This window comes from Aquarana catesbeiana, linkage group LG02 (genome assembly GCF_042186555.1).
Source record: "Aquarana catesbeiana isolate 2022-GZ linkage group LG02, ASM4218655v1, whole genome shotgun sequence".
In the NCBI taxonomy this organism is placed as follows: Eukaryota; Metazoa; Chordata; class Amphibia; order Anura; family Ranidae; genus Aquarana; species Aquarana catesbeiana.
In genome coordinates this window covers 77130345-77144064 of record NC_133325.1, presented here as the reverse complement: position 1 = coordinate 77144064, position 13720 = coordinate 77130345, and the positions used below count along the sequence as shown (strand labels likewise).

General features: G+C 43.9%; 1 protein-coding gene across 2 annotated transcripts in view; it reads right to left on the bottom strand.

Annotated features, from left to right (window-relative positions):
* ARHGAP42 (Rho GTPase activating protein 42) overlaps nucleotides 1–13720 on the bottom strand; it is a 525190-nt gene that overhangs the window by 212874 nt on the left and 298596 nt on the right. For both annotated transcript variants that reach the window (XM_073613052.1, XM_073613053.1), the window contains one exon: nucleotides 2235–2345. In XM_073613052.1, coding sequence (XP_073469153.1) covers nucleotides 2235–2345 — 111 coding nt within the window. The remainder of the gene's footprint in view (nucleotides 1–2234; nucleotides 2346–13720) is intronic.

The window sequence follows — 13720 nt, the reverse complement described above, 5'->3', positions numbered from 1 at the left end:
GCCAGAGGTGACTGCAGTGATCCTGTCTCAGGAAGGCTACCTGTAGGGAGCAGCGAGCTGGATACTGACAGCTTAAGGCAAACCAGGACCTTCTGAGTGAGTACTGATGACCCCGGGAAGGGAAAGACTGAGTAAGGAAGGTGGCTTATTAAAGTGTACTGTGTGCTGCTTTCACATGTGACTGCTGCGGTTCGTCCACTATATATCACAAAATGCTATCAAGTGACCCCGGATAGTATATCTATGTGATGTGACTGAAATGCCATCTTAAAGTAACATCAGTGCAGCAAATCATAACCTTGAACATTCCATCCTAGGAGGTATAAAGGACAATGGCCAGGAATGTCATGAGGAGGCCTCTGGCAAGGAGGGCAAGGAGACGGGCACAAGATGGCCGAGGATTAAAATCTCAAGCAGGAGGGTTGTTGTTCTGGTAGGAAGAAGCGGGGCAGGGACTTACTCTTTGGCTCCAACACTCAATCATTTACAAGCCCCCTTACAAGTGCAGTACTGATGTCACCAAATCTTAGTCAGAGGCAGCAGTGCCTTTGATCTCACAGTGCAGATACACAGGAGTGCCTAGACACATTCACATACCAGGAAGTGCACTGCTATTTTTCAGGAGAAATTCATGACAAAGGGTACCTTTTAGGTTAATACTTAGGATCAATTAACATGTTAAAGTGGAATTTCAGGTAAATCATTTGACTGGAGTGGTGCAGCCTGAAAATAGGTAAGTTTTTACAGAGGTTAGTCAGAATAGGTGTTAGGAGGGGGAGGGAGCATTTTTAAGAGTAGCTAGGTTTTGACCGGAATTCTACTTTAATATAAAATTTTCACTTTTTGAGTTCAGGTGCACTTTAACCGGTTCCCGAACGGCGCACGCCGATGTACGTTAGCAGAATGACACGGCTCCGCAAATGGGCGTACCTGTAGGTCCCTTCAAATTTGCAGCCGTGCCATCGCGTGCGCATGCCAGCCGGGAACTCCATGAGTCGGGTTGCGGGTCCCGCGGACTCGATCGCCGCGGAGATACCCGCGATCGCCTCACGGAGAGAAAGAACGGGGAGATGCTAATGTAAACAAGCATCTCCCAGTTCTGCCTAGTGACAGTGTCACTGATCTCTGCTCCCTGTGATCGGGAGCAGAGATCAGTGACGTGTCACACGTAGCCACGCCCCCCCACAGTTAGAATCACTCCTCAGGACATACTTAACCCTAACATTGCCCCCTAGTGGTTAACCCCTTCACTGCCAGTGTCATTTACACAGTAATCAGTGCATTTGTATAGCACTGATTGCTGTATAAATGCCAATGGTCCTAAAAATGTGTCAAAAATGTCTGATGTGTCCACCATAATGTCGCAGTCGCGATAAAAATTGCTGATCGCCGCCATTACTATAATAAAAATGCCATAAAACTATCCCCTATTTTGTAAACGCTATAACTTTTGCGCAAACCAATCAATAAACGCTTATTGCGATTTTTTTTACCAAAAATATGTAGAAGAATACGTATTGGCCTAAACTGAGGGAAAAAAAATGATTTTTTATATATTTTTGGGGGATATTTATTATTGCAAAATGTAAAAAATAATGCGTTTTTTCAAAATCGTCGCTCTTTTTTTGTTTATAGCGCAAAAAATAAAAACCGCAGAGGTGATCAAATACCACCAAAAGAAAGCTCTATTTGTGGGAAAAAAAGGGCGTCAATTTTGTTTGGGAGCCACATCGCACGACTACGCAATTGTCAGTTAAAGCGACGCAGTGCCGAATCGCAAACAGTGCTCTGGTCTTTGGCCAGCAAAATGGTCCGGGGCCTAAGTGGTTAAATTAACCCCTACCTTTGACCTTACAGGACAAAATAAGAGGGTTACATAAATTACTTTTTTTTCTGGCACCTGTGCTGCTATGTTTTACCCCTGGGAGCAGGGAACGTAAGCCTTGTGTAAGCATTAAACTGACATGTTGGAGCTTACACAGGACTATGCCCTGCCCGCATGTGATAGCGCTGGGCCAACCGCAGGGCACTAGTGCTATCACATGGTGGAAGGGAAATAAGTCACATGTTAACCAATAGCCAGAATTTAGAGTATTTCACTTTGGCTGAACGGGGAAGGGGGGGCAAACAAAGTTTGAGTATATGTATATGCTGTTGGGGAGTGATGCTCTTACTTTGCCCTGAGAAAGTTTCAATTTATGATAATTGAGATATTTAATCATAATTATACTTACAGGCTCAACGAATTCAAATTTCTTCTTTTCTTGTACCTCTTGCACTTTAAAGATATACTCCAGGGAAGCATTGTAGAAGTTCTGGTGTTCTCTGTCAATTAGGGAGTCAGCCTACGACAAAAACAAATGAAGGCAATTTGCGGTGAAATGTAAGATTTTGTACTTCAGTCCACTCTCGACATAACAAACACCATTCTCGGCACGCTACTCAAGTCAATAGTGGATTCCTATTACTTATTTCATTCCTGTGTTTTCTCGATGTCATGAAATAAAAGGGCAAAGAGATGGAAATACAAGACGCAACGCGTCCTACAAAACTAGTAGATTCAGCAATGGCTTAAATGTTCAATCAATCTGATTCACTTAAATTCAGCTGACTTTGTACAAAAAAGCATGATAGCAATAGAAATTTTACACAAAAGGCACAGCACTGGCTTGTATTGAAGAGAAAGGCTGGAGTGAGCAGGGAATTGTTAAGCCAACGTCGGGTTACATTTTTTACACAAGCAGTCGCCACTGTCACTGGCCCATTGATTACATGGTCAGGAAATCTTGGCTGCATAGGCAAAGGGGCGGGGGGGGGGGACATTGAAATATGGTCACTGGCAATATTTGGGCAATGATATTGACCAGATCTGGACATATTTCGTCAATGATGTCACTACGATCCCTACAATAAAAGCCACAAAACTTCAACGCAGTCACTCTAGGGGAGAGTATGGTACTACTACTACTACTAATATATATCACTCTGGGTAGAGTGTGGTGCTACTATTACAGCTAAGAATAGTGATAAATAATAAATCGACTTAAAAGAATAGTGAATCAACTCCAAATGTCTGTGATTGTTGTAAATAATTAAAGTGGTTATAAAGCTTTGGGGGTTTTTTTGTATAAAAATAACAAACATGCTTATACTTACCTGCTCTGTGCAATAGTTTTGCACAGAGCAGTCCCGATCCTCTTCTTCTGAGGTCCCCCGCAGGCACTCCAGGTCCCTCCTCTTCATTGGTTGTCCCCAGGCAAAGCCGCCCCCCTGCTCCCGTGTCACCGGATTTGATTGACAGCAGCGGGGGCCAATCGCTCCTGCTGCTATTCATCTGTCTAATGAGGAGAGAGACAGTGGCGGGAGCCTTGCGCTCATGCACATCACTGGATAAGATGGATTTGGGTTAGGAAAAAGGGGGATCTGGAAGGCAGCTGGAGCACAGAAAGGTTTTCACTTCACTTTTTTCACTTTCATAGAATGCATTAAGGTGAAAAACCTTAAAGTGGATGTAAACCCGCATTTTATTTTTTTCAATTAAGGCTTGTACCTTGTACAGCATAGGATTTTATGTCATCTGTGCCCAGTCTTGCCACGAAGAGTTAATCCAGCTTTGAGCAATCCTCTTATGTTTTTTCAGTGAGATAAAAACTGACACACAGAGAGATAGGAGTCAGTTCTTCCCCCTTGCTGTGAGTGACAGGTGATTTACATATCTCATGCAGGAGCCTGAGAGAGACATTCAGTGTACTTCAGATCCCCTCCTCCTTTCTTCTCCAGCTCTCCCAGGATTGGCTGCTCCACACCTCAGCATGATTGGGCATGCTGAAGTCATGTAGTGACTTTTCTGGGTTTTGACTGGATGTTATTGATCATAGCAGAAGTTCAGTGTAAGAAATACACAGGAGAAAATGCTTGTCGACAAGGGGAGTGTAGAGGTGGGCGGGGAGTCTACTGACATCACAACTCCACCCACCGAGCTCCAGACAACAGACCCGCCCACAGAATCTGCAGTGGAGACATTTGACAGGTAAGGATACATGCAGGAGACATGTATATCCTTAAAGATAACCACTATGGCAGTAGTTTAGAAAGGATGAGAGTGGGTTTACATCCACTTTAATGCTTTATAACCACTTTAAATACCAGTGTCACTACTGCTGCTTGCACACCCCTGATGAAGTCATGTGATATGATGATGCACTATGTTGGGAGGAGCCAATGACGTCACGCCGCTAACCCGAAAGTGTGCGGGTGGCAATTATGTTGAAGGTTATCAATAATAAATGCCTGGATACTGATGTGCATCAGTATTAGTGCACAATATAAGTTAAGTATATTATAATTTTTAATAAAAATACAGTTACCCATACGGACAGCACTATATATTTTATTATTTTTTTAGAGAATATTATACATATATCGTGGTATTGTGGAGGATGGAAGTGGATTGAGAACATCAGTGGAGAGGAGAAAGGCAGAACAACTGTGACAAAGGAGGCCCATGAGACCTAATATTAGGTCAAAATTTAAGGTGAGAGCATATGGCAGCTGGTGAAAAGATATATGCACGTGGTGATAAGAATATAATTATAAGAATAGAAGGGCACCAAGGAGTTGGAATTTTTTTTGTGCCATCTTTTTTTATTGAATGAATATATGATTATAAACATAGGATCATAAAACCACATGGACATTTGAGACTTTGCTTAATTTTTTTATTTTTTTTTGCTATTCTTTTTTTTTATATTCTTATGGCATTGTGATGTGGCTATAGGAAACATTTTTACAGCACTACTATCCCTGCTCCTTCTTTCATGTAGCTGATGACTTATTTTGGGGGACCTTCAGAGGGTTCAGTGCGTTGTTTTCTTAAATAGACACCAGGTAGGAAATTTAATTTGCCAGTAACTTAAAACCATTTTTTCTTTGTAAATGCCAGTGATTTAAAAATGCACCCGGAAAAATGGAATGTTTTAAAAATGATTTTTTTTGCAATGTTACATGTTACCCAGGGCAGTGCCCCCTATACCCCCCTTTTTGACGACCCTTTGCCTAGTAGCCAAGACAATGGATAATTTGACTTGACAGACTGGGCTCCCATTGATTTCAGTGGATTCAGGTTCAGCCTCCAAACTTCTTTGAAGTTACCGATATCTGCTGGAACCCAACCAAAGGCACTATGGATCATCGCCAGCTCTAAACACGTGTCAAATGCAGGAAAATAACGCCCATCAGCATGAGCCCTAAAACCGCTGAACTCCTAGAAAACAGATGCATGCACAGATTAAATGCAAATGGGACCTGTTCCATCTTCCAAACAATATCAATTTCTGTCCATCTAGTTCTGAGATTTACAAAGCACAGTCACACAGAACAGCTCTGTCTTGTTACAGCTTGAGACCTGACTTTTCTCGGATGCAGTTAGGTAACAACTACAGGTCTTGTTACTTCCCCAGGATGTGACTGGACAGTGAAAGGAGAACCAACAGATTGATGAGCTCATCTCTCTGTCACTCTGCTATGCCCTCCTATCAGCATGTCTCTTTTTAACACACGAGTACTGCAGCACAATTGATTGGTTCCATGTGCTGCTTTTTCCTCTCCCAGTCTGAGCTCGCTGGGAACTGCAAATGGTTAATACCAAGTCCAATTCAGTACACTGCGTGCATTTACAAATTACATTTAACTATATACAGTATTATTGAACACAGAGCTGCATTCATTTTTATATCTGCCTGGAGTTCAGCTTTAAAGCGGGAGTCCCGCGAAAAAAAAAAATTTTTAGATGTCAGCAGCTGCAAATACTGCAGCTGCTGACTTTTAAAATAAGGACACTCACCTGTCCCGGGGTCCAGCGATGTCAGCACCCGAGACCGAACCGTCCCTCGATCCTTGGGTGCTGCCGCCGCCATTCTTAGTGAGGGAATCAGGAAGTGAAGCGTTGCGGCTTCACTTCCCGATTCCCTACTGCGCACGCGCGAGTCGCGCTGCGCTTTCTCAATGGTCCCTGCTATCTCCTGGGACCTGTGTCTTTCCCAGGAGACAGCGGGGGAGTGCGGGAGGGGGCGTGACACCCCCCTCCCCCCTGAAAGGTGCCAACTGTGACGCCGGAGGGGGGGAAGAATCCGATGAGCGGAAGTTCCACTTTTGGGTGGAACTCCGCTTTAAATCCTAACTTGTAAGATGTAACACACATCTCCAGGTGCCTAAATGCCTGGTCAAATTTCTTATACAGCTTCCCATTCCGCAAATTCCGGAATGCTGCACTATGTAAAGCTTGGCCACTCCCTTCTGTAGCCTGAAACTTACTAAGGACCAATGGGACAAAAGTGGCAGTGATGGGTCAGTAGTGAAGAGCAAAAGGTGGGAGGTGTTGGGCCGACTTAATACTCTGAGTATAATAAGAGTGTCTATAGTTTTTAAGCTTACGTACATATTCGCCAGCACACCATGGATCAGCAATTAGTCGTCCAAAAGGTTTTAATGAAAAAGAAGTCACATCACAAAGGAAGGTGCAACGTTTCGGGGCAGCGCAGGACCCCTTCGTCAGGCATGTGATGTTTTTAAGCTGGCTATAGATGGGTCAAAATTTGGCTGGTTCAGCCAGGAACAGCCAAATTTTGATCCATCTATGGCCGTTTCTGTTCCAGAGAAGTTGGTCTAATGAACTGGCTTGTTGAAAAATGTTCCTTCGATCAGCGCTGCATCACTGATCAGTGTATTCTGACAGCACAATGGAGGGGAATACAATGTGCTATTGTACTCTGACAGCGGCAGGGATTCCACCATCCACCTTACTTGTATTGATGGGGGAACCTGTTTGTTTTTACGAGAAAAAAAAAACAATCCATGTATGGCCAGCCTTAAGCCGGCCACACATGGATCGAAATTTGGCCGGTTCAGCAGGGACCAGCCAAATTTTGATCCATGTATGGGCACCCTGGTTGTGCACAAGTTGATCCATTGATTGACTTGTGTACAACCAGCTTGTCAGGTTTTTCCTGAATGATTAGTGTTGTGAGCCAGCGGTTCTCAGCCCTGTTCTCAAGTACCAACAGGCCATGTTTGCAGGTTTTCCATTATCTTACACAGGTGCTTTAAATCAGAGTCAATGGGTGGGTATTTTGCACAGATATTTTATCTAAGAGAAATTCCCAAAACATGGCCTGTTGGGGTTAGTTGAGGACAGGGTTGAGAACCACTCCTGTAGGCTATAAGCTGGCGCCACTAATCATTGTGTTCTGCCGGCAGAAGGCTCCCCGCTAGCAGAAAAGAGCAATGTTGAGGGAGGGAATCCCACATCAACACTAGGGGGTTGATTTACTAAAGGCAAATCCATTTTGCACTTCCAAGTGCATTGCTAATACACTTGGAAGTGCAGTCGCTGTAGATCTGAGGGGAAGATCTGAAATGAGGGGAAGCTCTGCTGATTTCTATCCTCCAATCATGTACAGGCAAAATGCCGTTTTTTTAATTTTCCTTGCATGTCCCCCTCAGATCTACAGCGACTGCAGTTCCAAGTGCACTTGTAGTGCAAAGTGGATTTGCCTTTAGTAAATAACCCCCCTAAATGTACTGATGAGAGAATCAAGTGATTTTCTTTCCTTCCACCCACGGTGGTAGAAAAGAAAATTGCATAATCTATGGCCTGCTTTAGATGACTGTTCAAACTATGAGACATAGGGGTAGATTTAGTAAAACCGGTGCACACAGAATCTGGTGCAGCTGTGCATAGTAACCAATCAGCTTCTAACGTCAGCTTGTTCAATTAAGCTTTGACAATAAGCCCCCGTTCACATCGGCGCGATTTGACACGTGATTTGACATGTGATTTGACATGCCAAATCACAGCCTATTGCCGGTGTTCTGCCGAGAAAGTTCAGCTCGGTGGATAAGGACCCCCCTCTACTGCGCAGGCGCTGCGCCTGCGCAGTAGGATCCGGCGGAACTAGCCGAAGTTGAATAGCTGAAAATCAGCTGTACAGGGCCTGTAAGAGGGCCCCTCGCGGGCTCGCTTCGCTCGCCACGCTTCGCTCGCCACGCTTCGCTCGCCACGCTTCGGGCACGGCCTCGCTTCACTCGGCTCTTTTTGATCCCCCCCACTAGGTCCACTTGGATGGTGGGGAAGGAACCTGGACCCAGGGCACAGGCGCCGTGTACAGCTGATTGAAAAGTTTGAGCTTCGGCTATCTCCGGCGGCTGACAGTAGTTCGTACTGCGCAGGCGCTGCGCCTGCGCAGTACAGGGGGGGAACTTATCTGCCGAGGGAACTTTCTCGGCAAGACACCGGCAACGGCACTGTCCCAATCGGTGCGACTGGGACAGTCTTTGTGTTTCCTCCGGATGGGAGAGATGCATCACCTGGAACCTGAGTGGGAAATCTTCACATCTTATACGGTGCCAAGGGGTGATCTTGTTGGGAGACCATCTGGACCTGGAGAAAGGCCTTGGCTGGGCTAAAGCCACAAGCTCTAACGATCCCTTGTAATGAGGGATCAACGGGGGCTGGTAAGCGAGCTTTTCTATATGTATAACTAGGGCTATGGCTTAGTAGAATGAGCGCCTTTCTTAGGGAGCCTCTTACATGCAATATGTAAGTGCATTGAAATGTTTTTATGGATATATGTATTTTTAAGAAATTTTTGTAATGCATAAAATTATTTTTGGATTTCAAATTAACCGAGTATTTACTTCTTTGAGGTTAAGAATAGCACCTTCAAAACCTTTTTTTCTTTATCTTTGCTTTTCAATTATGAATACTTCACAGGCGTTCTAAACCTTCCCAAGGTGTTCTTAAAACTCATATCTAAGAACCACCTCCCCCCTCCCCCCACTATCCTTTATCACCTACCACCTACCCCTAAACTACCTAAAAGTCCCCTTTATTTACCTGAATCCACAATCACATGACACGCGGGGTTCTGAGTCTTCTTTGGACTATAGAGTGGAAGGGTCCTTCTACAGGTCCTCATGTCGCTGCCAGGGTGATGTGGGCATTTCATATTGGCTGTCCAGCAGTGGGGGCCTCTCAGGCTCCAGAAGACTGAAGTGACATGATGACGTCACAAATGAGGAGCAGCAACTAAACCAGATAATAGCAGGCCTATTATGCAGAGTTGGATCACCAGTTTCCATTACCGTCAGAGATAAGTCACTTGACGGCAGACTCAGTTAACTAAAAAGCTGTTAGAGGAGTCTTTTTGTTAAATGAAAGGGTTGTAGGCAGTGTTGCCAACCGTCACTATTTTTACCTGCAGCCAGTAAAAAATGGGCACTTGTCTCCTGTCAGTAAATGCCAGTTACAGGAAAAGATTGCAAGTAAAAAATATGGTTGTGATGCTCAACACACGCAGTTTCGGTCCAGAGCCGGCCAAGATCATGCCAGTGTTCAGGCGGCGCCGGCGAGGGGCGGGTTTGAGCATGTCATGTGATATCATGGTGCAAGGGAGCCAAGCGGAGCAGCCGGAGCCTTGTGTGCAGGTCTGCGGGACGGGAGCAAGGCAAGCTGGGAGCGGGACTGTCAGTGCTGTTTGGGTTAAAGTAGACTGAAGAGACCACCTGGCGTGCAGAGAGACTCACTGTGACGTGTCGGTGAGGTGTCATCAACATCTGCGCTGCTGCATACTGCTCTAAGTGTCACTGTAATGCCGCATACACACGATCACACATTCCGACAACAAAATCCATGGATTTTTTCCCGAGGGATGTTGGCTCAAACTTGTCTTGCATACACACGGTCACACAAATCTTGTCGGAAATTCCGAACGTCAAGAACGCGGTGACATACAACACGTACGACGAGCCAAGAAAAATGAAGTTCAATAGCCAGTGCTGCTCTTCTGCTTGATTCCGAGCATGCGTGGAATTTTGTGCGTCAGATCCAGATCTCAAATTTTGTTTGTCAGAAATTCCGATGGAAAATGTCCGATGGAGCCTATACACGGTCGGAATTTCCGACAACAAGCTCCCATCATCAACATTTCCCGTCGGAAAATTGGACCGTGTGTACGCGGCATAAGAGTCTATTTCGTGTGTGTGTGCCTGACCATTCTAATTTCTTGCCCTCCTGAGTCCTGTCCCCGAGCTACTTACTTATTATATCGAAAATAAAATAGGCTTTTTGCTTTAATATCTACCTTAAATCACATTGCAAATTGTGTATTGTACTTGTTTGTAGCCTAAATACTGAAATTTGCAATTAAAACAGTAATTTTGTAACTTTTGGAAATGCCAGTAAAAGCTTGGCTGTGTCAGTAAATTTCAATCTGGTAGGTTAGCAAGACTGATTGTAGGGGAGGTATGGGGGTACACTTGCCAAGATATGCACTTTAACTTCTTTGCTTAATAAAAATCCTGTTTACAGAGCTGAATCGGTAACGCTCAAATTTACTTGCAAAACTGAATCAAAGGAGCGACTCTTAACCCCTCCAAAAGCTCACACTTGCCTGTCATTGATGCTTTGAAATCTTCCCTGTGTGGCCCATTGGGTGCTTAGCCACTGTTTCAAAAGTCTCCTATCTTAGTATTTCTTCCATGCTTGTGTACTGCAGTCTCCTTTAATACCTAAGGAAAGACCGTCCACCATTAGGAACGAATATAGAGCAGCCTTTCCATAGGAATAAATGATTGTGGCGTGCCGTGCACACATAGAAGAAGAAAACTGCAGTTATCCCATAACATGTTTAGTTATAATATAAATAATTTATACAACTTGTAAAAAAAGAAGAAAAAAAAATCAGTTAAAAAAAACACACCTACAGTGCCTTGAAAAAGTATTGACACCCCTTGGAATTTTCCACATTTTGTCATGTTACAACCAAAACCTAAATGTATTTTATTGGGATTTTATGTGATAGATCAACACAAAAGTGGCACATAATTTTGAAGTGGAAGGAAAATGATAAATGGTTTTCCATTTTTTTTTTACAAATAAATATCTGAAATGTGTGGCATGCATTTGTATTCAGCCCCTTTACTCTGATACCCCTAACTAAAATCTAGTGGAACCAATTGCCTTCAGAAGTCACCTGATTAGTAAATAGAGTCCACCTATGTGTAATGTAATCTCAGTATAAATACAGCTGTTCTGTGAAGCCCTCAGAGGTTAGTTAGAGAACCTTAGTGAACAAAGAGCATCATGAAGGCCAAGGAACACACCAGACAGGTCAGGGATAAAGTTGTGCAAAAGTTTAAAGCAGGGTTAGGCTATAAAAAAATATCCCAAGCTTTGAACATCTCATGGAGCACTGTTCAATGCATCATTCGAAAATGGAAAGAGTATGGCATAACTGCAAACTCACCAAGACATGGACGTCCACCTAAACTGACAGGTCAGGTAAGGAGAACATTATTCAGAGTAGCAGCCAAGTGGCCCATGGTAACTCTAGAGGAACTGCAGAGATCCACAGCTCAGGTAGGAGGATCTGTCCACAGGACAACTATTAGTCGTGCATTCCACAAATCTGGCCTTTATGGAAGAGTGGCAAGAAGAAAGCCATTGCTGAAAGAAAGCCATAAGACGTCCCATTTGCAGTTTGCGAGAAGCCATGTGGGAAGGACACAACGAACATGTGGAAGAAGGTGCTCTGGTCAGATGAGACCAAAATGTAACTTTTTGGCCTAAAAGCAAAACGCTATGTGTGGCGGAAAACTAACACTGCACATCACCCTGAACACACCATCCCCACCCTGAAACATGGTGGTGGTAGCATCATGTTGTGGGGATGCTTTTCTTCAGCAGGGACAGGGAAGCTGGTCGGAGTTGATGGGAAGATGGATGGAGACAAATACAGGGCAATCATAGAAGAAAACCTGTTATGCCCTGTACACACGGGCGGACTTTTCGGCAACTAAGGTCAGACGACGGACTTTCGACTGACTTTTGACGGACTTCCGATGGACTTTCTAACGAATGGACTTGCCTACACACGATCACACCAAAGTCTGACGGATTCGTATGGGATGACGTATGATCGGACTAAAATAAGGAAGTTGATAGCCAGTAGCCAATAGCTGCCCTAGCGTCGGTTTTCGTCCGTCGGACTAGCATACAGACAAGCAGATTTTTCGACTGGACTCGAGTCCGTCGGACAAATTTGAAACATGTTCCAAATCTAAAGTCCGTCAGATTTTCGACCGAAAAAGTCTGCTGCATGTCCGATAGAGCCCACACACGGTCGGATTGTCCGCCGGATTCGGTCCGTCAGACTAGTCCGGTCGAAAAGTCAGCTCGTGTGTACGCGGCATTAGAGTCTGCAAAAGACTTGAGACTAGGGCGTAGGTTCACCTTCCAGCAGGACAACGACCCTAAATATACAGCCAGAGCTACAATGGAATGGTTTAGATCAAAGCATATTCATGTGTGATGCCCCGTACACACGGTCAAACTTTGTTCGGACATTCCAACAACAAAATCCTAGGATTTTTTCCGACGGATGTTGGCTCAAACTTGACTTGCATACACACAGTCACACACAGTTGTCGGAAAATCCGATCGTTCTGAACGCGGTGACGTAAAACACGTACGTCGGGACTATAAACGGGGCAGTGGCCAATAGCTTTCATCTCTTTATTTATTCTGAGCATGCGTGGCACTTTGTGCGTCAGATTTGTGTACACACAATCGGAATTTCCGACAACGGATTTTGTTGTCGGAAAATTTTATATCCTGCTCTCAAACTTTGTGTGTCGGAAAATCCGATGGAAAATGTGTGATGGAGCCTACACACGGTTGGAATTTCCGACAAGGTCCTATCACACATTTTCCGTCGGAAAATCCGACCGTGTGTACGGGGCATTAGAATGGTCCAGTCAAAGTCCAGACCTAAATCCAATCGAAAATCTGTGACAAGACTTGAAAATTGCTGTTTACAGACGCTCTCCATCCAATCTGACAGAGCTTGAGCTAATTTGTAAAGAAGAATGGGCAAAATGTCACTCTCTAGATGTATAAAGCTGGTAGAGACATACACAAAAAGACTTGCAGCTGTAATTACAGTGAAAGGTGGTTCTACAAAGTATTGACTCAGGGGGGCTGAATACAAATGTACCCCACACTTTTTACATATTTATTTCTAAAAAATTCTGAAAACCATTTATCATTTTCCTTCCACTTCACACTTATGTGCCACTTTGTATTGGTCTATCACATAAAATCCCTATAAAATACATTTACTTTTTTTGGTTATAACATGACAAAATGTGGAAAATTTCCAGGAGTATGAATTCTTTTTCAAGATACTGTACATGTTGATACCTTAATCTCCTTTTCTCAAGAGTGAATAAATTCAATTCCTCAAATCTTTCCTCATAGCTGAGCTCCTCCATGCCTCTTATCAGTTTGATAGATTCAACTTTTGTGTATTTTTGAAGAGTTAAGCTGCCTGTGGATGGTGCCAAGTCAGTATTTGAAACAGAACAACTGATGAGCTGAAATATATAAAATTTTTCGTTTTGGGGTTTACATACTCTTTAGACCCTAATGGCGCCTTACAGTTTCATTAATTAGAACATAAATAGTACAAAGCGTAATTAACAACACATATAGTACAAAGTGGTAATTCTGGCACTTTGGAACTGGTGGAAAACAACACGATATACTACCACATTCCTATTTAATGAAGAGCACTCAGTCCACCTATCACTGTCTATGTTGTAACCTGATTAGTGTATGCACCAATGCGATGAGGATGTGTGGCTGACAAATGATGTAGAAATC